Here is a 23,881-nt window from a genome sequence, read left to right as displayed (position 1 = left end):
TTGTGCTGAGGGGATTACCAGGTAATTATTCACGCAGCTCTCTGATGGATGTCACATGCGGTTTTCCCCAGATAGATCATGCAGCCTGTGTCTTCTCTTTTGTACTGCCAGTCACTGGTGTATTCAACTGTGTAGCCTTGGACCGTGTCATGTATGTGCATGTAACTTGCATGATCGAGGTAACTATTAGCGGCGATACTACGTGTCTCTCGGACCTCTTTTAAGTGCTCGCCGTCCTTTTTCCCCAGCAACCGCCCCCTCCCCAGGGGCGGCAATCTGAGGGATAGCCCCGAGCGCCACAAGCTCTAGCTACGCCTCTGGAGGAACATACAAGTTCTCTACTCCTTACCAACCAAAAACAACTGGGCTTGTTGAGAGATTCAACACTACCCTGAAGGGCATGATTTGAGGACTACCTGAGGCCCTGAAGAATAAGTGGGACATCCTCTTACTATGCCTGTTTGCCTACAGGGAGGTACCACAGAAGGGAGTGGGCTTTAGCACTTTTTAGGTTCTGTACTGGTACCCCGTTAGAGGACCTCCGAGTTTGGTGAAGGAGGGGTGGGAGCAAGCTCCCAGGAAGATTTCCCAGGATGTAGTAAGCTACATGCTGGCCTTCAGAAGCCAAATGGCTACATTTTGGAATTAAACTTCTGACAACTTACAAGCCAGTTAGGCTGTGATGAAAGAGTGGTATGAACAACGTTCTACCACTGTGGAGTTGTAGCCTGGGTAGATAGTGTATATTATGAATGTGTGGGAACCCTGGGCCCTCCAGGACCATTGGATTGGTCCTTATGAGGTAACTGAGTAGAAGGGTAAGGCCTTGCATCTGATCTTACATCAGCCCTAACAGAAGGTCTAAGGAGAGGTCAGCCTTCTCTACTCCACAGGGCCATTACACATTTTTGTGATGCCCTCTGGACTCAAGAATGCCCATGCCATCTTCCAGAGGTTGGTGAACCAGGTACTTGCTGATATGGAGGCCCTCTCAGCTGTCTAACTGGAAGACAGAGATGTCTTCAGTAGCAGTTGGAAGGACCACCTTTTTTACCTCCAGGAAGTGCTTCTGGCTCTGCAATAGGCAGGTCTGACTATCAAGACCAGTAAGTGCCAAATAGGGCAGGGGGTTGTGGTGTACTAGGGACACCTGGTGGGCAGGGGTAAGTGGCAGCCCCTCCAGGCTAAGACAGAGACTTTCATGGCCTGGGAGCCCCCAAAACCCAGAATGAGGTCAGAGCATTCTCGGGCCTCACTGGATACTGCAGGAGGTTTGTCAAGAGATATGGCAGCATTGTGGACTCCTTGACAGAGCTGACCTCTAAGAAACAGCCCAGAAATGTGATTTGGACAAAGGTGTGCCAAACTGCATTTGACTCCCTGAAGCAAGCCATGTGCACTGTCCCTGTGCTCAAGGCCTCTGATTTCTCCAAGGTATTTATCACTCAGACAGATGCCTAAGAATATGGCATAGGGACAGTGTTACAACAGCTCAATGGAGCAGCTTATAGCCTTCATCTCCAGGAGAGGTTGGGGCCATACCTGTTTGGTACTCACTTCCTGATTCAGTCTGACCACAGGCCCCTCAGGTGGCTCATGCAAATATGGAGTGAGAATCCAAAATTGTTGAGGTGGTCCATTTCCCTACAGTGTATGGACTTCAGGGTCGAACACAGACCAGGGCTAGACCATGCAACTGCTTAAGGTCTATCCAGGTTGTTCCACCTTAGTGGTGAGAACTCCCTAAAGGTTGGTTAGGTCTCCCCCTTTCAGCTGGGGGGACACGTGTTAGACCTGTCATATTTAGGGTGGTCTTCCCCCAAATGTTTTGCCTGCTTACCTGCACTTTTTGATGAATTTTTTGTTGGCCTTAGGACTCAGAGCACTTTACCACTGCTGACCAGTGATAAAGTGCATGTGCTTCAACCCTAAACATGGTGACAGTGGTATAATCCTGATTGGCATATTAAGTTATTTAGTTTACCTATAAGTCCCTTGTAAAGTGGTGTATCCTATACCCAGGGCCTGTAATCTAAATGCCGCTAGTGGGCTTGCAGCACTGGTTGTGCCACCTACACAAGTAGCCTTTCAAACCTGTCTCAGGCCTGCCATTGCAAGGCCTGTGTGTGCAGTGTACTGCCACTTCAACTTGCCACTTAAAATTACTTGCCAAGCCTTAAACTCTCCTTTTATTACACATCATCCCTAAGGTGGGTTCTAGATAGTCCTAATGGCAGGGAGCTGCATAACTAAAAGATACGATATGTACCTTTATGTTTTACAGGTCCTGGGAGTGACAAACAGCTACATTCATTTTTTACCACTATGAGGACTACTCCTCTCATGGGCTAGCATTGGGAATTTCTTAAAACACTTTAAAGCAGCAATTCCTGATAAGAAAGGAGTAGCTGCATCATGTTTTATCTCTTTGGAATGGTAATGATAAATCCTCTTTACTGGTAATGATGGATTTAACATTACTATTTCAGAAGTACCACTTTTCGAAATTGGGCACTTCTCTGCTCTTACTACTCTGTGTGCCTTGCAGCCTGTCTCCAATAGACATCTGTGGTGGGTGACAGCTACACTTTGTGCATTCCCTCTAGGCAGGCACAAACACAGAAAGCGTGTGTGATAGAGAACTAATTTGCATTGATCTACATTCTGATAGCTCTTCCTGGGCATGAACAGGGTGGGAGAGCCGACACTTAAATCTGAATAGGCCGTGTCCTATGACCCACACAAAGGGCTGATTACCCCCTACAGATATCCTGGTATACAGAGCTGGGACGGAAGGGATCTGTGCCCTTCAATGGCTTGCTTTGAAGTCACCCCTACATCAAAGGCACATTTGGGTAGAACTACTGGGGCTCTAAACCTGCCAAGACAGTACACTATTGGACCTGTGAAGAACTTTGCCAGAAGTAAAGAATGCTGTGCCACAATGATTGCCACTTTGCCGGACTGCTGCTATGAAGGAACTGCTTGCTGTTTTCTGTTCTCAGCTCTGCTGAGTACAAGTACTAGAACCAACTCACTTGTACCCAGAGTGACTACAAGGTCCTGTTGTCTTGCCCCCTAATATGAAATCTCAGAGCCATCCAAGACTTCCTTCAACTCTTCAGCAGCACTGTGACCTTGCCATGTATGAGTCCTGTCCTGCCAAGTAGTAGTGCCAATCCAGTCCTGGGTCCTTGAAAGGGGATCTCTGCGGTTAAGAACCGTCAAAATAGATGCAGTGCTGACTTTGCGCCAATTGGAACTGACGCATTGCACTTCAATACAGGAACCAATCGACGGCATCGCCTCGATGCACTTCATGGCTCGGCGATGAGGAACAGCGTGGCTTGACGACAACGCAGTGCCTCCATCATAAAGGGGTTTGACGTAAAAGCCTTTATTGACTGTGTGGATCGAAGCCCATGCTTAGCCTCCATCCACGGGATCAACGATGATGCAGTGCCTCCTCGACTCCTTGCATCCAGTCTTCGACGCTTTCCCCATCCAAGATACTTTGGCAGTGGGACCTGTCTGAGTCCTGTAGCTCGCCTGCCCTCCATCACAGTCAGCCTGAACTTTGGATTTATCTCAGTCTACTGCGACCTCAAGTAACCTTTAACGCTATTGATTTCTAACACTACTTTTCATTCATTCTTTACAAATTCATATCTCTGGTTCTACTTATTGGACTTTTGTTGTTTTGGTCTTGATTTTCTCATTACAATATCCTCTATTTTTCAAAACCTGTGTGGAGGGTTTATGTGGTGTTTTCATGTGTTACTGTGTGTGTTGCACAAATACTTTACACACTGCTACTTAAGTTAAGCCTGCCTGCTCTTTGCCAAGCTACCAGAGGGTGAGCACAGGTTAATTTTAAAGTGTGTATCTAGCTTACCCTAGCTAGGATTGTGGTCCCTACTTGGACGGGGTGCATGCCTCTGCCAACTAGAGCCCAATTTCTAACATTGGATCACCATGTAGACTTTGAGAGAATTGTTTAAGTTTGGGCTTGGGCTCAAGTCTTTGGCCCAAATGCTAGCAACCTTTTAAAATTAAGTGTGTACCTACAGCCATGTATAGTGCAGAGGTCTGGAATTTTGTAAATATTATTGAGAAAGCCAGAGAAGGAGAATAGATTTCTCTGGATTTTGCCTGGCTTACCTCTATTAGTTCTTTATTTTTCTATTCATGATTAGGTGGGCTTGTATTCTTTGGAGAATTAAATTGAACATTCAACATTTGTGTAATGGATTTTCATGTGATGCAACCCTATGGTGTCCTTCAGTTGCTAATCTTGAACTTCTCTCTTCCTTCAGATGTTTGGCCCAGGATGTCTAATCAGAATACATGAGAGATGCTCAACTGGAACTAGGCTGTTTATCCCCTAAGCTTCTTAGTGATCCCGCGAATATGTGAGGATGTTTCACTGGAACTATACTGTACTGTTTATTGAAGATCTTTAATGATGACAAGAAATTGTTTCCGGCAGCCTTCTTAGCACAGCATAGGGTGAGCAGAGACTTGCAGGGCTGACACTTACTAACAAGATTTAGGCTATGTATTATTTCTCATATGTTTTCTTTCCAATGGTACAGGTGTCCTATGCACTTACATAACTATCATACTTGCGACATAACGTCCAGTCAGACTAACATCAAGTTTACATATTTCTTGTCATTTTTTTTCTTCACAATGCGAAAGAAATAGATTCCTGTCTCAAGGGAAAGAAATGTTGGTCCCTGTCCACCACCTCTTTCAGTACTCTTAATAGTGTTACCTTTGATTTTGGACGCTCTGGGAAGTTCTTGACTTTATCTTTAAAACTTGGAGAAAAAATGTCAGGTTACGAATGAAGCAATGTTCTAGTAGGATTAATTATGCACTGATGATCTGCAGCTCCCTGTGGCACACGCAGTGGGCCCTGTAAGAGGGTGGACCCCTTAGTGCCACATTAAGCACATCCCCGTGGACCAGCTGCCAGGACCCCCTTCCTACGGGAGTCCCGCCTATGTCCGGCGCCTCTGTGACATCATTTCTGGTGTGCAATGGGATGGGTCAGGTATGTAAACTTTCAACAGGCCTGGGCAAACAATTGTAATGCATTTTAGTTGCAGCTTCAGCCAGCTGATCTCATTTGCGTTTCAGAGGCTGAGGGGCTGTTACCTCCATGCAAAGTGTTCCCAGGTCAGGAGCAGGGGAGGCAGATTTGGAGGCAAACATTTCAAGTTGCAACCATAACATTCCCCCATTAATGTCAGCACCTGCTCACATCGTTCCCTGTCAAGTCAGTTAACATAAGGAACCCGCTGGGTGCTCTGGGTTGTTCGTTGTTATGGTCGATGGACAACATTAGTTTAATAAATCAAACACAAGAGAACGTTTTATACAGCGGATATCTTGACCAAAAGTATTTCAGATGCCCTAATATGTCAAAATAAAGGAACAAGCAAAATTAGACTATTGCCCAGGATAACAAGATCCTTGTTAGATATCTCTTTAGAGGAGGGTGTGATTGTTTGAAATCTTCACTAAGCAACAGCACGTCCAATTGTTGCTAGTTGTTGACTTGAGTCACATGCAAGTGTTTCAGGTCAGCTGTCCTAAGTACCTAGGTGTGACGGGTTACTGTCCAGAACGATACTAGGCATAAAGATACCAAGGTGGAAGGGAAAACAAATCTTTATTTGACTTTGCAATCAGTCTCTTATGTACTCAGATCCTCCTTTTGTTGGGGCTTTCTGGGAATTGTCCCCTTGTCACCAGGAAAACGAGGAATGTAAGGCCGTCCTGGTTTCTTCACCAGTCTGTGCTTCAGGTACCGGGAGTATTGTCTCCAAAGCTTGTCTCGGTTAACACGGCCAAAAACCCAGAAGGCAAAAGAAATGAAAATATGGTCAGTGGGGAAGCGACTTCATTCCTCATAAAAGGAAGTGGGGAGTGAGGGATGAGTCACCACCACAAACGCCGACACCGTGCGATCCCCATCATGACCTCCCTCTCGTTTGTCACCTCCCCCTACCCTTGCCCTGGAAACCTTTGCAGCTTCACCCGTACCTTGTCAAGCCACCCTCCTCCTGGAGGGTGGCGGGGCAGAGCACGGTCTCGTTGGCCTCCTGGCTTCATGTCTTCTTCAAGGACAGCGCTTCCTCTCTCGGTTCCTCTCCGCTCGTCGGGTTCTCCAACCTCCACGCCTCTGACTCTGCTCTCGGCTGGGATTCCTCTTCCGCATTCGTGCAGGGGCTTGCCTCTCTTGTTCCGACCGCGCTCACACTCGATTGGATGGACGATGAAGACGTCACAGGCCACGCCTCCGGAGAGTCCTCCGAAGAAGATTCCTTAAAGGGCTCCACCCCTGCTTGCATGTAAGGTAACAATCTGCCATTACTTGCGCCGGGAGGCCAACCAGTTCTCCTGTCGTCAGCGGACTCCTGACACTAGGTCAGCTCTACTAAGTACCTAGGTCATGCACAGTGAGGCATAGGGGTCCAGTAGGATTCACACAAAATGAGGCTGCGCCAAAACATGAAACTGCAACTCTTAGATTGTGACATAGTGTCTACGCTCCACCCATACTGTTAACAGTTACTCTGCCTTTGAGGATTGTCAGCTGAACAGCACAGGATTCAACTCCACAGGGGAAATTCCTTTAAGGAATTATTGGATGTATTGCAATTAAACAAAGACACACATTGCACAAGGCCACTGTAATTAAGCGCCAGAAGCTGGGCAGTCATGTAGCCTGGCGAGGATAGTCACAAACGTATAATAGTCTTTTGTGTCTACTCTAGCAAGACATTTTCACACACGTTCTACGAAGGTGAGCCTTTATGTGGGATGAATAGCTGGTGCCAAGATGTGGCCAGTGGATTGCTCACGTACTAAGATACCTACAACAGTGAGTAGTGCTTGCCGAATGTGCAGAGGATATGAGGGTTAAATAGCATTTCCTGGTCCTACCAGGCTTTTAGCCAAATGACCTCTGCGCGAGGTTAGATGGTGATTCCAAAGGGCATAGGACAGGCGATGGCATTGACCGCAAGACTGTCAGGCTTATGCTGAGTAAAATATTTGGTATTGGTAATTACAATATTACCAGAAGGTAAGCCGAGAACACTGCAGAACTTCGAACCTGTTGGTGGGCAATTAATTCCAGAGATAAAGTGTAATAAAAACAATCATTTCAACCCATCCAAAACAAATCAAGGTCTTATGGGCAGAGGCACAACAGACAAATATTCACAGGAGCCGGACTTGACACTAGTAATTGTTCGCCATAGCTTATCAATACACCTGAACATCCAAGTGTCAAGTGACTCAGCAGAACATGTGCACTCCGTATACCAGTGCGTGTTACAGGTCGCTTCAGCTAAGCACATTTTCGCTCGCTTTACATACTGGCAGATGCACAACAGACAAACATTCACTGGAACTAGATTTGACACCAATAAGTTGTTCACAATAGCTTTATCTATAGAACTGTCTGTGCAAATGCCTGGTTATTTCTGAAGAAAATGTGCACTCCGTAACCAGTGCGGTTACTGGTTGCTTGAGTTAAGCTAATTTTCGCTCACCTTATCGCCCTTGCAGCCAGGCGGGTTGCGTAAGTTTGATACTTAAAATGAGTGCTGTGGTTCCAAGCTGGGAAACACGTGGTTTGAGCACAATTGGTCACAACTATTAAATCACATTGGGCATTGCCATTATCCAAGAAAGGGCAGGTATCTGTAGATTGTTCTCATGTCAATCATCCCAAAGCTTTTCCATCCATGGTCTGCATTATGGTATCCTTTAGCAAAATTATGAAACTGGAAGACTTGCGCCAGGGTGGGGACATTTAGCAGGCGACACAGCATCTATGATCGCTGTCAGAGGAGGGGGGTGCCTGCAGGCAATCAGGCCATGTAATAAAGCAGAACCTAGGGTAAAGACCACCCCCATCTCGGATCTCAGCATGATATTAGGGTGGTGGGATTCGCAATGTTACAGGCGTTATATTTGCCCATTCAGGGGCAAAAGAGTACATTGCAGGAATCTGTGTAAATAGAGTGGGTGCTAGTCCTATAGAAGATATGCACTGGGTAAACATGAGAGTATGGGGATCACATCAAAATCTCACAGCGGCCATTCTGCCAGGTGGGTTGCGTTAGTTTATTATGCCAGTATGTGTGCCTGGCTCCAATTGTGTCAAGAAATATGGGTTTGGAGCATAAATGCTGACAATTCCAGAGCATTTACTGCCCTCCTATCTAAGAAAGTGAAGGTAAATATGCTGATATAATTTACTCCATGTCCTCACAATCCAAAAGCATTGGCATCTTTTGTGACACCTGGGATACCTGCAATAAAAGCTGGCTATGGGCCATACATGCTTTGTGTGGTCAACAGCATGGCGACACAGCATCTGAAGATCGCAGTCAGACTGACAGGTGGTGCAGGCAAGAAGGAAATGAGATGTAGCAGAATATTTGGAGTACCCTTAGGGGACCTCCGGACCCACACCTCTGTGATTAGGTTAACCTATGTCTTGGTTAGGTGGGGAGGTCCACCTGGCATCCTAGGAAGGCACGACAAAGCTTACATTTGATAATTGTCATATGTTGCAGATGGGTGAGAGGGCCATGCCACGATGCAAGTTCAGGCTGGGACAAGGGTTCCATCGGTCACAAGATTCCACCCAGTCCTAGCCCAATAACCCCCCTCCAGGGGATCCATAATTCACTTGCTGGGGCAGCAGTTGGTTATCAGTTTGATCTCAAATTTGGAACTTGTCAAGTAGTGGGTGGGTGAACAATGGCTTAATCAACCCCCAAATGTAAATGCATATCCTTGCACATGGGGCATAAAGGATTATATCACACAGGACTGTGGTTTCGAGAAGAGGATTCATTTTTTAATAGTTTTGGGGTCCTATCTCCTTCTGGCACTGCACTCCCATACAATTGGAGGACAGTGGTTCGAGATAAGGGCATTGGTTGGCCCCAAACAATAACTTGCAGGGTAAGCAAGGCTGCGGTTAAAGAAGAGAACAGTAGTTCCCAACGTCCGGGGAGGCCATCAAACAGCCATACAAAAGGGTGAATAAAGCCATGTACAAGCCCACCAAGCATCAGGGCTTGGTTCAACTCAAATTCAAATCAAATAGAAGGTCTTGGTAAATTCAACGTGGCCTCTTTTTTGCAAACACCACACGGTACCCGATAGGGATGGGGCACACCTATCAGAGGTAAATAGGGAAATGGTCCAACTGGAAGGATGGTAACTGCATGTTGCAGGAGGTTATGGAGCCTGCAATAACTTGTAGGGTAATAAAGCAGCGGTTAAAGAAAAAAACAGTAGATCCCCCTTCCAGGGAGGCCATCACATTCAGACAGATATGAAAATGAAGCAATGGACAAGTCCACCAAGCAGGAGGGCATGGTTCAACTCAAATTCAATATGAAATAAGAAGGCCTGGGTAAATTAGGTGTGGCTTCTTTTGTGTAACTTACATGGTACCCCGATAGGGACGGGGCACACCTGTCAGAGGTAGATAAGGAAATGGTCTACCTAGAAGGACTAACGGCAGGTTGCAGGTGGTTATGGAGCATGCCAGGGTGGGAGGGCCCCGGATATGACGGTGGCCACATCGTGGGCATTGGTGGAGTTAAAGGGTGAGCTAGAGGCTGATTGGTAGAAAGGGGTACCCTTTCAGGGGCAGAGAGTGGTGCCTTATGCCAAACCCCAGGAGTCTTTACGGCAGGACCCTGGATGAAAACGTTGGTGCCCTTCAGGTGGTTGTAAACCTGAGCAACCGGGGACTGGCCTTGCAACGCTCCGCCCCTAAAAGGCGTGAGTAAAGTTATGGACTGGTGATCTATGGTATGTAAGGGGGATAATCCCCACATAAATGAGTGCACAGATTAGGTTGGCCACGGTGCAGTTTGGCACATCAGGAGGGCAGGGCATATTAGGTTAGTCACCGCTGCCTGCCCTTGGATTGCCCGTAAGTTAACCATAATTCTTGTAGGAACTAAACCTGCAGCAAAACAGTTTTCCCAAAAAATTTGTGTGGACTGATATTTGTGCAGGGCAACCAATTGCTGATAAGCAGGGGGGGGTGATGATATAAGCACTAGTACACTAGACGCTGCAGACAAATGCAGATCCTAATATTCTTTTACACATTTCTAAAGTTTTTGTTCATGTTTTTGGATTAAAAATGTCAGTGCTTATGTATTTCGGAAATGGTTTTATTATTGATGTTTTTGTGGTTTATGTCATACACCGAAATAAAATGAAACTGAGAAAAGTGCACTGAATACTATTTCCCCTATCTCGAGAAGTATTTTGTTGCAGAAGCTCGACCATGTAAGATGTTGGAACTTTTTGAATTCAAAGTTCTGTTACTCCATTCAGCAACATAAACATTTAAATTCGCACAACTTATAATTGATGAATGTAACAAACCTGATTAAAGTTTGACGATATTCAATTTCTTCGCGTCTGTACTGCTGTAGAATTTCAGTTTGATCATTCTGTGGTAACGTGGCTGCAGAAAGTAAGAAAAACATGATTTTAGCATAACTGGGTCACTCATTAACAATCAATGAATGTGCATATTGCAAACAATTTATTTTATTTGTTTATACCTTTGGATCATTTTGAATAAATATTCAAACAAGTAAGGGACATTATTTGTAATGCCTACAAGTTCTTTTATTTTGTGGTTCACTTGCAAGAGAGAGTTAATCAAAAACGTTATTTATCTCCATAGACGAGGATGGAAATTTAACATTCAATAAAATGTTTTAAGAATTCCCCATCGACTTGGGTATTTTCGACTAAACATTGGGGGATATAAAATTGATCGGATGGATTATCAGTGAAGTTCGAAGCTGGATACTCTCTCAAATAACAACTCTGACAAAAAATCTCAATGTAAATCTTCATCCCCATCATTGTTTTTTAAGTATTCACCAGGATAGCATCTAACTAAGTAAACATTTTAAATAACCTTGCATCTTTCTCCTTATCCCATCCCTCACTTGTTGAAGATTCCAAATCATCTAACAGGTCTTCAAATTTCCCCCTTTCTTGTCATACCATGGCAACATAACTAACACAGGTCACAATCTCTTCCCTTATTTCTTTTCATGTATTTCCTTAACAAAGTTATGCTATTAATATTTCCATTTAGGTAATCCCTACTCCACTTCCTGCTTTTTCATGGCCACAAATTCAAAAGGTCGAGCTTCTGACTTGTGGGTTAAGCGTATCTACTTTGAGTTTGTTACTGTGTAACTTGGTAGACACCGTGAGCGGTTTTCTTCATGGCTCAGCTCCAGCGAGTAAGGAAATTCTTGACTGCCCTCCAATTTTTGTAAGACGACCGCTCAGCTCAGCAAGCAAGGTTCACATCGGGTGCTACTCCCTGAGACAGCTTCAGGAGCTATGTGCACCCTACCAGTGCTTTGAGTCTTGTATGATGATCAGGCTCTGATATTCAAGTGCGAAAAACAGGCCACTGCGGCACAGAGGTGCCCCTAACCCATTCAGCCCAAGGCCAATTAATATGTTGTAATAATCCTCGTCCTACCCTTATCTCCTGTGTTCCATTTCTTTCCTCTTCTCCCTTTTCCCCTGTTTGATACAACCAGCTGGAAAGCTCCTTGAAGGGCATTGAGAAAGTTGAGTTTTGGTGAGTCAGAGAGGAGAGTAGCAAGAGTTTGAGGCGAGACTGAAAACACTGTAATTTCTGCAATGCAAGTACTTAAAATAAATCATCTTATCTGTTAAATTTTAGCGTTGAAGTAGTAATTGCTTCACTGGCAATGAAGATGGGATGCTGCATTTGGGGCAGTGTAGTGTCGTCGTGCCTGCTCCTGAAGGTGACCCGAAATGATACTTTCTCTGCTGACTTCAGGTCTCATGAGGTGTGACAAATGCAGGTGGACCGACACCTGTCTGAGTGAACTATACTTGCAGTGAGTACTTCATGGTATTCCGCCTATTAACAATATTCAGCGCTTATCCGGGGTGTAAAGGTTAGAGGTAGCAAACAAAACCTTCCCCATATACCAAAGCTGAGAAATGTGATAGTGCATTTTCAGCTTTCAAAAAGAACTCCCTTTGGCTGAATTTAGTGAGGATGTTGTATACACTGTAGTAATAAAGAGTTGTCTCTAGAGGTTACTGGGATTTCATAATTTCTTCATCCAGTGATTCCCTGTTTTCATATTCCTCATATCTTATTATAATAAACTGGGAGGTGGATGGTTCACAAGCAAAAACCCTTGGACTGGGAATTCTATTATACTAATTTTATTGTAGTATTGAGGAACTCCTTAAAATGGCTCCTGGGAGAACTCCGACTAAACGGTGGCCAGTGGAACATGCAATCTCTTCAGCGTTATGTGTGGCTGCAGCCAGAGATCAGTGCCCCTTCAGTAAAACATGCAATCTCCTCAGCGTTATGTGTGATGGCAGCAGGCCGGCGGTGCACCAACAGTAACATTCTGTCAGTCAGGATTCCTCATGGTAGGTGTTGGGCTGAGAATTGGGGACTCGGCAAGGGATTCATTTCTCCAGAGCTGTTGTGTTGCTACACTCTTCTCATACGCTCCCTCCAGTGTGCTCCTATTGTGCACTCATTGAGTCAACGTGAACATTGTGGATGTGAAAATCAGATAGTTCACCTCTTTGGTGGAGCCTTGAGCAGCAGGAGCAAAGCCAATTTTTTAACAAACTGTTTCTTTGTCAAGGCATCATACACAGGGGCAACCTAGGCTGCTACCAAGCTAGTTCCTCAACTGTAGCAGCATTGTTGAAGAGATTTCCTTCATAGAGACTCCTCCCACAGCTATTTAGAAGGGGCTTCCTCACTAGTCGCTTTCCAAGTACTTCAAATCACGTGTCTTAGTAAAGATGAAATAGAAACAAGACCGAAGAAGAGTGCACAACTAAGTTTAATGGTAGTTGTTTAAACTTTATCTTATATTTTAGATCAAATTAGTGAGGCAGTTCTTTCCATAGCTTGTAATTACCAACTCATATCAGAGTAGTTTAGAAACAAGCCTGGAGATTGTGTGCACAAACTAAATGCATTGTATTTTCTTCAGCCTTACCTTACATTTATAGTCAAATTAGAAAAACTGTTTTTATCCTTAGTAGTTGCCAATCTTATAGATTACTCCAGTATTTGAGGCATTTTTGAGAAATTCCCCTAACCTTAATTAATTCTTTCATTATGGCTGCTGCTAGCATGAACCAACAAACACAATTCCTCAGTTAGGTAGGGGAACCTAATTTACTTTGAGAGAGATGGATCCAAATGATTGACACCTACCTTATTGCAATAGGGGGAGATAAAACTCAGTTAATCACGCAAACATCATATTTTACCGCACAGTGTCAGTATTCAGGGTAAAAAGGTTTTGATGACCTACCAGAACCTATTGTTCATTAGAAGAGTGGAACTGTGATTAGATGCATACCAAAAAACATTGAAAAAGTTAGAAGACTACTTTGCAGAAAAATCAATTTTGACTTAGAAAGGCATACATTTTAATCTATAAATTAGATTGTACCTTCTGAAGGGCAGAGGGAACATATTGCTGATATAGCACACAAAGGTCACTTAGGCAGGAGTTTAACCAACAAGCATAGCAGACTAATCATTTCCAGGAATGGACAACATTAATAAAAGCAAATTAGAGGATTGCTCTGCTTGTGGGGTATGTGATTAAACCCCGGAAATGTATGACGTTACAACGCATACATTCACCACGCATGGCTTTACAACGTGGTTGTTACAACAACTGCGTTGTTATCACGCGTGACATTACATCACAAGTCATAACAACGACTTGCTGTAGGGGGCGCGCTGGACTTAGGAATAGTATTAATTACTATTCCTACTCCAGTTTGTGCAACAGCAGGGAAGGTGATAGATTTATAATCAAACACTTTCCCTGGTGTTGCATGCCCCCTACAGCAAGTCGTTGGTACGACTTGCGATGTAATGGCATGGTGGTAACAATGCGGTTGTTTCAACAACCGCGTTGTAAGGCCGTTCGTTGTGGAAACAGCATTGTGAACGCTGGTTCCCAACCAAGGTTACGAGTAAAGCTCTATTGCTCCCAGTAGAAATTCCCTCCAACTGCAGGACAAACTTGGTTTAGACATAGCGGGTCCCCTCAATTTACAATTTTTGTTATCACGAATACTTATTTGTTATGATCGACTATCATTCCCATTCGGTCACAGTGAAATTAGTCAACAACATCACTACCAAAACGGTCACTGAATTCCTGACAAAGGCATTCACCTTAGAAGGTATACCCAGTACCATTAACACCTGATAAAGAAGTACAATTTGTGCATCATGAAATTATGGAATTATTGAAATGCTTAATGATTGATCATGTCAAAATACCCTCGTACACTGCCCTGAGGCCAATAAGCTGGTTAAGAGGGGAAATAGGATGATTCAAGAATCCATCAATTTGGCCCACACCACAGGTAAACCCACCACCAAGAATATACTTGCTATAGTGTGGTTATACCACACAACTCCCAGCCCATTATGGGAGTATCTCCTTTCATTTCATTGAAAGGCTGGGAACCTGACTCGAAATAAACTCATAATTGGCTAAATGGGGCACTTAGTACCTGAGTCGATAGGGGAATTTATAAACAGGAACGTAAATGCTCATCAAGCCAACTGCAAAATCTGGTATGATAAAAAGTGGGGAGTAAAAGAGAATAAGTATATGAAGTATTTTTCAATGAGTTATGATATTTAAAAAACGACACACACAAAATCAAAGTAAAACAGAACGCACTCCCCAGAGGACACAAAGCTCAACTGGTTCCGTTTCTCCTGCAGGAACCCTTGAAAAAAGAATTCGATCAAAATTCAAATAGGGACTTTTAGAAAGAAATGAAAATTCTGAATTGTTAGCTTGCATAGTTATAACCACAAAGAACAACTCCAAAGATATAGGCTTGTTTTCAAACTTGAGGGACCTAAACCACAGTATCCTGTAGATAAACACCTTTACCATGAATCAAAGATGTTAAGCCTTATTCGAGATGCCAAATACTTCAGTGTATTAGACCTATCTGCAGCTTATCACCAAGTTGCATTCCACCCTGAATTTAAATCCCTTACATCATTTACCATTATATTTGGTACTTATAGCTATTGTGGAATGCTGTTTGGACTGGCGTCTGCTGCGTTCCAAAGGATTCTGCAACACATCCTTAAAGAGACTAACAAGGTCAAGCGCTTCCAAGATGATATCTTGATTTATGGTATGTCTGAAGAGGAACACAATAACATCTTAATGAATGTACGCGGTTAACTCAGTGATGCGGGTCTCACTAAAAAGAAAGAGAAATGTAAGATAGGAGGGACTGCAGTGGACTATCTCAGGCACACCATCTCGAGTGAAGGAATCAAACCTAAAATGAGTCTTGTGGAATCAGTTAAGAATGTCCCTCTTCCTGCTACTAAAGATTAACTCAGATCATTTCTGAAGTTAGCAGAATGTATGTTGAAATACGTTAAAAAAAACTTTGCAGATCTCATTCAACCATTAACGTCTCTACTGAAGAAAAATGGCCCTTTTGAATGGGACATTGAACAAAGTAAGTCCTTCAAGGAGATCATACTAACCATAACCAATGCCCCTAATATTGGCACACTTGGAATTAAATTCAAAACAATGTTGACCACAGGTGCCGGTAATAAAGGCCTAGGAGCAACTTTGCCTCAAATAGTAGATGGCATGGAGAAGCTTGTAGCCTTTGCATCTGGAAGACTTAATGGAGCAGAATTAAACTATTCCACTGTAGAGAAGGAGGCATTATTATGCTTCTGGGACATACAACATTTCAATTTATATGGGTAATTCCCTTCCTATTAAGAACTGGCCAGAAATGAATCACTTGTTTCTGTCCTGTCCGCCAAGGTAATGGAAAGAGCTATCCCTGTATTGCTTAATGGATTCTAGGTCTACAAGGGTACAACTTCAAAGTAGAATATGTACCGGAGACAAGAATTCAAGTAGCAGACTGTCTATCTAGTCTTCACATTGAAGGGTACACACATTAATTAGGTTTAGCGGAGGAATCTATCATATCTATCATTAGCCCTGCTATTAAAAAAAAATGAGTGGGTAGAATGCATGAGACAGGATATTACCTTGCAGTCTGTTAAGGAAAAAAATACCCGTGGTTGGCCAGACAAGTGCAAACTACTACTTGAAAATGCTCGTAATGAGTTGTCCACCAATGATGACCTTATTTATAAACTAGGTAATATTGTACCTCCTGAAGGTTGAAGAAAGGTACAGCTGATATAGATGATAAAGGCCACTTAGGCAGGAGTTGAGCCAAAAATGAGGTCAGAGCAGATTACTGGTTTCTGGGCATGGGCAACATTATTGGAAAAATATAAAGGCTTCTTATGCTTGTGGGAAAAGTCATAAATCCAAGGTCATCCATAAAGCTCCACTATTCCCATTAGAAATTCCCTCCAAACCGTGGGGCAAACTTAGTTTAGACATTGTGGGTCCCCTCAATTTACACAATTTGCATCACAAATGCATATTTCTTTTGGTCAACTATCATTCTGATTGGGTCCCTTTGAAATTTGGCAACAACATCCCTACCAAAACTCATGGAGGCATTCACCTTAGACCGTGTACCCAAAACCATTATCATCAATAATGGGGTACAATTTGTGCCTGATAAAATGATGGAATTCTTGAATAGCTTATACACTGCTCATGTCAAAACACTCTTGTGCTATCCTAAGGCCAATGGACTGGTTGAGATGATAAATAGGATGATCAAAGAATCCATCCAATTGGCCAACACCACAGGTAAATCATCACTAAGAGTGTACGTGATATGCTGTGGTCATACCACGTATCTCTCAAACCAGTTATTGGTATCTCCCTTCATTTAATTGAAAGAGATGAAATCTAGCTCGAAATGAACTCTGAATTGGCTAGCTGGAGGACTTAGTACCTGTGTTGATAAGGAAATTATTAAATTTAAGGTAAATGCTCATCAAACAAATTACAAAATCCTAGCATCATAAACATTTGTGAATAAAGGAGTATATTTATAAAGAGGGCAAATGGGTGGTAATAAAAAGACCCATGAAGTAAGTCACAAATTTAATACGTTCACCCATCCATCATCCATCTTACAGTCTTCATTTTGTGGGTTTACAATCATGGAAAGCGCTTATAGCGATCACAACCCGCTTTGTGCGCAATTCAGCCGCTCTCTATTATCTAGTAATCCAAGGGTGGCGATAATGGGTACGCTAAGACCAATGGATGGTATGCGACGGCTCAAGTTGTCCCAGGTTTCCCCCAATGTCTTTCATTGTAAAGTTAGAGATGTGTGTGCAGCAGAGTTCGGGCTTTGCACCTTGCCGGGTTCTTCTGCGGGGGACGTCCTTCGTGCTTCTAATTCTATTTCCATCGAAATGGGTGAACTCCTAAGTGCTCCGACACGTATATATATATATATATATATATATATATACTTTATTTGGGTATAAAAATATCCTTAAAAGAACACCTCAAAATTACAACAGCAATACACATTGTTAAAAAAAGACAAAAAACCATAGCATAAGAGCAGTGGTTGTTAAAAACTTCAAATTGCATTGAAAGCTTCACTGGTGTATAATGGTAAAATAACTTAGTATGCAAACTGGCAATAACAACATGACGTTTAAAATGCATTCGATTTCAGGTGTTAACAATCAGCCATAAATACAATCCAAAATTTCGTAAAGTGACAGCAGATTGTACATAGCAACAATCAAGTAAGAGCAATTTTAGCAGCATTAAATAGATTGCAGTGTGGTGTGGAATAGCTCTTAAAAAAAGGGCGCAATGACATACCATTCCCATTTCTACCTGAAAGTGCGGTATGCGTGTCGAACTCCTAAGTGCTCCGACACGTAAAGCAGCTAGCCCAACTCCCAGATGGTTTGATTGATCTTGTTCCCAGGTGGCAGGGAAGTTTAGGGAGGTTTTAAAAATTGTAGGGGTGGGCGGAATTTGCGAAATCCACTTTCGCAAATTATCGCGAAAATGTTAAAAATTATCGCAAACACGCGGAAATATCGCGAAGATGCAGAAGTTTTTTTCCCGCATGTTCGCAAGATTTTCTGCATGGTTGCGGCTCGCCAACTTACCCATGTGGTTGCTCGCGGGCGCGGCCATCTTGTTTCCAGTTGTCTCGCGGTGCATGATCGCGAGAAGAAAGACGTGATCGCGCGACGCATGACGTCACTGCGGGCGCGAACTGTCGCGAGACAGCGCAAATGGCTAAAAACAATACAACATCTCATGGAGAACGCGACCGGATCAAGAAAACTTGTCGGCGAACGCAGGGATTCAGGTAAGGCGATCGCGCGCGCGCGAGAATGTATTATTTTACAGCGCGAGCAAGAAACAAATTATCGCCAAGCTGTGGAATGCGGAAATTTTGACATTTTCGCGCTTTCCGCGGAACGTGAAAATGTCAAATTATCGCAATTTCTGCGAACGGAACGAAATTTTAGCCCAGGCCTAAAAAATTGTCCCGAGAAACCAATCCCTGATAAGTGCGCATCGCAATGAGTACAAACAGTCACTGGCTAAACGCAAGGGCGCCCTGAAGGAGGAGGCATGGAGGGAGCTGTTAGAGCCAAGCACTCTTAGGGATAGTGCAAGGTTTTGGATTACTGTCAAAAGACCGCTTTTTGAGCAAGAAGCAGGGGGTCACTTGAGTTCCCATATTACTGAGGAGGAATGGGTGACCCATTTTAAAACCATCTTTGAAAGTCTCACGGAGCAAACCCATCTAACAGGGTTGGGATGCCCCAGCTGTGGTTTTTGAGCAGAACAAGGTGGAGGCAGGAATAGCTGGATTAACCTGCAACAAAGCTCCAGGCCCGGATGGTATCTCACCGGACCTTTTTAAATCGGAACCATGCTTTTGGGCGGCAGTTCTTTTGGCTGTGTTTAATGCAGCTGCTAGGGATAGATGTCCTGAGTCTTGGGCCACCTCAACTATTGTGCCTGTGTTCAAGAAGGGGGATCGTAAGAGTACTTTTTGCTATAGACCGATCTCCCTTCTTGACTCAGTGGTTAAGGTTGTGGGCAGGGTGTTACTAGAAAGATTATCTACCTGGGCAGAGGAGCATGAGATAATTTCTGATATCCAATTTGGATTCCGCCCGGGGCGGTCAACAGTGGCCCAATGTCTCAACCTACACATGATACTTAGTAAGTACACAATTGCCCGCCGTGGAACTATCTACCTGGCCATCATAGACTTATCGTCCGCCTTAGATTGTGTCACCCGGGCCAAATTGTGGCAGTCCATGAGGGTTATAGGGGTGGAGAGCAATATTGTTAACTTTCTTGAGGATCTGCACAGGGCAACGAAGGCCAACGTCAGATTTTCTGAGGATCTTCATGTTTCTAAGGATTTTGACATCAGGAGGGGTGTATGGCAGGGTTGCATCCTGGCCCCGTTTTTGTTTAATCTTTACATAAATTATCTGGATGGGGCTCTGATAGATACGGGGGGCAGATTTTCCGTATGTAGGGCGACGGGGGCTTCCCGTCCTACTATATGCAAATGACACCGTTCTTGTAGCCAGAACTGTCAGGAGTTTTCAATCCCTGTTAGAAGCCTTTTTAAATGTTATGACGGAGCGAGATCTAGCAATTAATAATTCAAAATCATACATATTGCAGGTAGGGCTGAGGTCGAAGAAAAGTTTTTTATTCACAGTTGGCCCTGAGAAAGTTCCCCTGACTACTGTTTGTTCGTATCTGGGGGTGCTACTGGATGACTGTTTGAACTGGGGGCCACTTATCCAGAAGAAAAAGGGGGACTTGGTGAGGATAAATGCTGATATTTTTAATTTTGCTGCTAAGATAGGCAAGCGTCCAATTGCAGCTATGCTGAAAGTCTATCAGGCAAAAAGTGTGGCTACAGCCTGTTATGGTAGTGAAATTTGGGGGCACATTGTCACTGACGCCTTGCAGGTAGTTGAGAATAATTTCCTGAAGTGATTGTTGGGAGTGCCAAGTGGTTTGTCAAACCTGGTGGCTCACGAGGAATTGGGGTTGCCTTACCTTAGTGACATCTTGGCTTTGCGCCCCCTGGTGTTCTGGCTCAAGTGCTGGTTGAACAAAGACCTAGCCCTTAGTCACTTGATTTTAAAGGAATGCATGAGCCTTGATTATGCAGGTTGCATACCATGGCCCAATCACATTAAACGTAGCTGTGCCGAGTTGGGGCGCCCTGATTTATTTTTGAAGCCTGAATCTATTGTAAAAAAGGATGTGGAGTTAGTTAAGAAAGCCTTCAGTAGTTTAAGGAGGCTAGAAAGAGACAAGAGAGAAGTGAGGAAACTGAGTGTCTGAAATTTTTTGATGTTAAAAACAAATCCATCTACTTAGCCTTATCTCCTAGGGCCTCTGTCTATATACGAGCGTTTTTTATTGTCCAGATTTTACTTGGATCTTTTTCACCTCCTGCTTGCTGTTCCTAAAGGGTGCAGTAGAGGTAACGTGTTAGCACCCTGTGGCTTCGACGGAGAGTCTCCACAGGATTTGCTACACTTTATGTTTTTTTGTAAGTTTTACGAGGTACCGCAGAGATACTTTCTAGTTCCTTTATTAAAAAAGCTGAATTTTAACCAGGCTCGCCCTGCGCTTTTGTTCCTTCAACTGCTGAAGGCTGATTGTATCTTTTTCATCGTGGGTTACTTGAAATCCACGGTGAGAACCAGGACCTGCCTGGATAGTTAGTGACCCATCTGTGGAGTATATGGGGTTACGAGGCTCGTGATGTTCAGGTCACCAGTGTCAGCTCAGACAAAATTTACCTGTTGTGTGTTTTACATTCTTTTTTTTTACACAGCCACAGCGTACTCCACTCCTATTTATTTTCAGGCAGGGCAATTCATCGGGTCCCTCCTTCTCTCCAGGTGCTATGATTGTTTTTATATGCCAAGTCAAGTCAATATAACTTTATTTCGGAGAATATCTCCATAAAAGATACAAAGAAAAAAGAAATTGCAATTATCATATTATTAAAATATTTAAAAACATACATAGAGTTGATTAAGAGTTAGTTTTAAAATATTTTTTTTAAAAACATTTAGAACACCAGGACATCTATATGGCCACTCATTGCAACAAGGTATACAATTTAAGCCAGTACAAATTAAATCAAGTAAGCGTTTTCAAGTACCGTCTCCTTGTTTGCCAGAAAGCCCCCAGAAATTTGGCCACAGCAAACACAATATGGGGAGCCATTTCACTCTTCAGAATCCTGAAGGCTTCATGGCACCTAGTAAAACCCAAATTCCTGCAAATGGGGACAATCCATTTTCTCCACACCTCGCTATAGCCTGGACAACAAAATATGATATGCAGTTCAGTTTCATCACTTGTTCTACAGGCCGGGCAGGTGCTGGGGGCGGACTCAATCCAGTGGCTGGTAAATGCACGGATTGGCAGGGACCCATGCCTCCATTGCAAGTACAGCTTCCTTATTTGTACTGGATATATATTGTCCAGGGCTGGTTCCAGACTGTAAACTTTTTTGATACAAGTGAATTGCTCCGTAAGGGTCCCAGGAGTTGTGGAGGGGAGCAGTACAGGAGCCTTGGAGTCATAGTAGATTTTAGTGAGGGCCTTTTTTGAAAGCCTAGGGCAAGCCTCCAGAGGGTCGTTCCATAGGGTTTCGAGGCCTAAGCCCATCAAACTGCTCCTTACAAATTTGAGCCAGCTAATGTTCCCCAGATTCAGAAGGCTAAGGACTTCCTGCAAGCCCTGCCTATAATGAATCAATTCGGGCACCGTCCAGAGTCTACGCCAGTAGATCAGAGGACGGAGCGCCAGATCTTCTTCCAGGGGTCTAATACCTAGGTCAAGTCTTAATGGCACTAAGGGTGTGCTTGGAGGGAGGGCTACCAAGCACCTAAGAAACCTGTTCTCCTCCTTTGCCAGACAAGAGGAGACTTTGTGGCCCCATAGTTCGCTGCCATAGATAACGGCTCCTCTGGCTTGGGCCCTATAGATGTGAAGCGGAGGGCCTATAGGTTTGAGAGTCGACCTATTCTTCCCCAACAGCCTCAATATCCCGCCCGCATGTTGAACTAGTTTTAGCCTTGCTTTCTCCTGATGCGGACCCCACCCCATTTTCTCATTAAGGGTTACACCAAGGTATTCAAAAGTGTTAACCCTTTCTAGCGTGTTATTCCCAATACGGGGAATACAGTGGAATCTGGGCGGGGGGTTGAAGGCCATAAATTTGGTCTTCGTGGTGTTAATCTCCAGTCCGTGCTCTCTACAGAAGTCCACAAAGCCATCCAGAACACGCTGGATTCCCATCGGTGACTTGGAGAGGAGGAGGGTGTCATCCGCGAACATGATTGCCGGAACCCTCGTTCCTGCCAGCTTTGGGACGTCGGAATTAGGGACCCCGTTGAGGTGATCAATGACCTCGTTGACAAAGAGGCAGAACAGGGTCGGTGCGAGTATGCACCCCTGTCTTACCCCTCTGCCAACGGGAAACTTGTTGGATAGGGCGCCCTGCTTACCACACCTCACTTGAGCGTAGGTGTTGGTATGGAGTCGAATAATCATCGACAGTAGGCCACTTGGTACCCCCATTCTAGCCAGCACTTCCCACAGCTTGCCTCGTGGGACCAGGTCGAAGGCTGCCCTCAGGTCCACAAACACAGTATAGAGGCTGCCACCCTCAAACTGTATTGTTTTCCAATGTATGAGGGAAAGCCTGAAGACCTGATCCACGGTAGAAACCTTTTGTCTAAACCCAGCCTGAAGAGGGCTCAAGATTTCCCTGTCTTCGATCCAGTCCGAAAGGCGATCCAACAGGAGCCTCGCGAAAAGCTTCTGGGGGACGTCTATCAGGCTGATCGGTCCATAATTGGCCGGAAGCAGAGGTGAACCCCTTTTGAATATAGGGACAATCTCTGCCCCCAGCCAAGTAGAGGGAACCGGCATACCGTGGACGATGGCATTAAAAAGTACAAGGAAATAGGGGGCCCAGATTCTAACCTCGTGTTTTAAGAGGTCTCCTGGTAGCTTATCAAGTCCTGGCGCTTTTCCCGAGGAAAGGCGAGCAATCGCCATTTCCAAATCCTTTAAGTTAAAATCTTCCATCATGAGAGAATTGTCAATGGTTAGGGACGCTATCTCTCCAGCTTCGGTTCCCAGATGATCCAGCCCTGCTACGCTATAGAGGGAAGAAAAATGTTCCTCCCACACGTTTTTATATGCAATTTTACTGTATTATGTTTTAATGAAATTTGGATGGTTTGGAACATTTATGGTTCTCTGTACGTGAAACCGAATAAAGTTTATTTGATTTGATTTGATTAAACAAGTCAACCGTAACATTGTAATCCAGGAGGATGGGAAAGCATGGAGCATGGGCAGGATTGGCAAACGTTACAGAACCCCTAACCCTGTGAATACTACAACACCTATCATTGGTAAACAAGAGTAAAAACTCAAACTGAGAAAAAGTAAAATCAGAACCACATGTCTGCCATTAAGCCATTCTGACTATGAATTTGGGTAATTTTCCACATAAGCTTGTGGTGATATGTCAGTGTAAACTCTACTGGTGAGTGATTACATGCTTCCTTGTTGGCATTATCCATTTAAGATAAAAGTGTATTACAAATATGCTATTTGGCTATCTGCATCTTTATTCTCAGCGACTGTTTTGCGTACAGTGTAACTTATTTTACATTGTACCTAGTTTGCATTTAGTTTTCCGGTTTCCCTTCCTTTCAATGCCTTCACCCTCTGCATCTTCTCCCTTTCCTCTTTTA

The 23,881-nt window shown here is 44.0% G+C and overlaps 1 protein-coding gene across 2 annotated transcripts in view; it reads right to left on the bottom strand.

Moving 5' to 3' along the window:
• LOC146867160 (polyunsaturated fatty acid 5-lipoxygenase-like) overlaps positions 1–23,881 on the bottom strand; it is an 854,256-nt gene that overhangs the window by 746,763 nt on the left and 83,612 nt on the right. For both annotated transcript variants that reach the window (XM_085603708.1, XM_085603710.1), the window contains exon 3: positions 10,447–10,528. In XM_085603708.1, the coding sequence (XP_085459834.1) occupies positions 10,447–10,528 (82 nt within the window). The remainder of the gene's footprint in view (positions 1–10,446; positions 10,529–23,881) is intronic.

The sequence above is a fragment of the Triturus cristatus genome, chromosome 1_2 (assembly GCF_964204655.1).
Source record: "Triturus cristatus chromosome 1_2, aTriCri1.1, whole genome shotgun sequence".
In the NCBI taxonomy this organism is placed as follows: domain Eukaryota; kingdom Metazoa; phylum Chordata; class Amphibia; order Caudata; family Salamandridae; genus Triturus; species Triturus cristatus.
The sequence above is the reverse complement of the archived record's forward strand: the minus strand, read 5'-3'. Positions and strand labels throughout refer to the sequence as shown.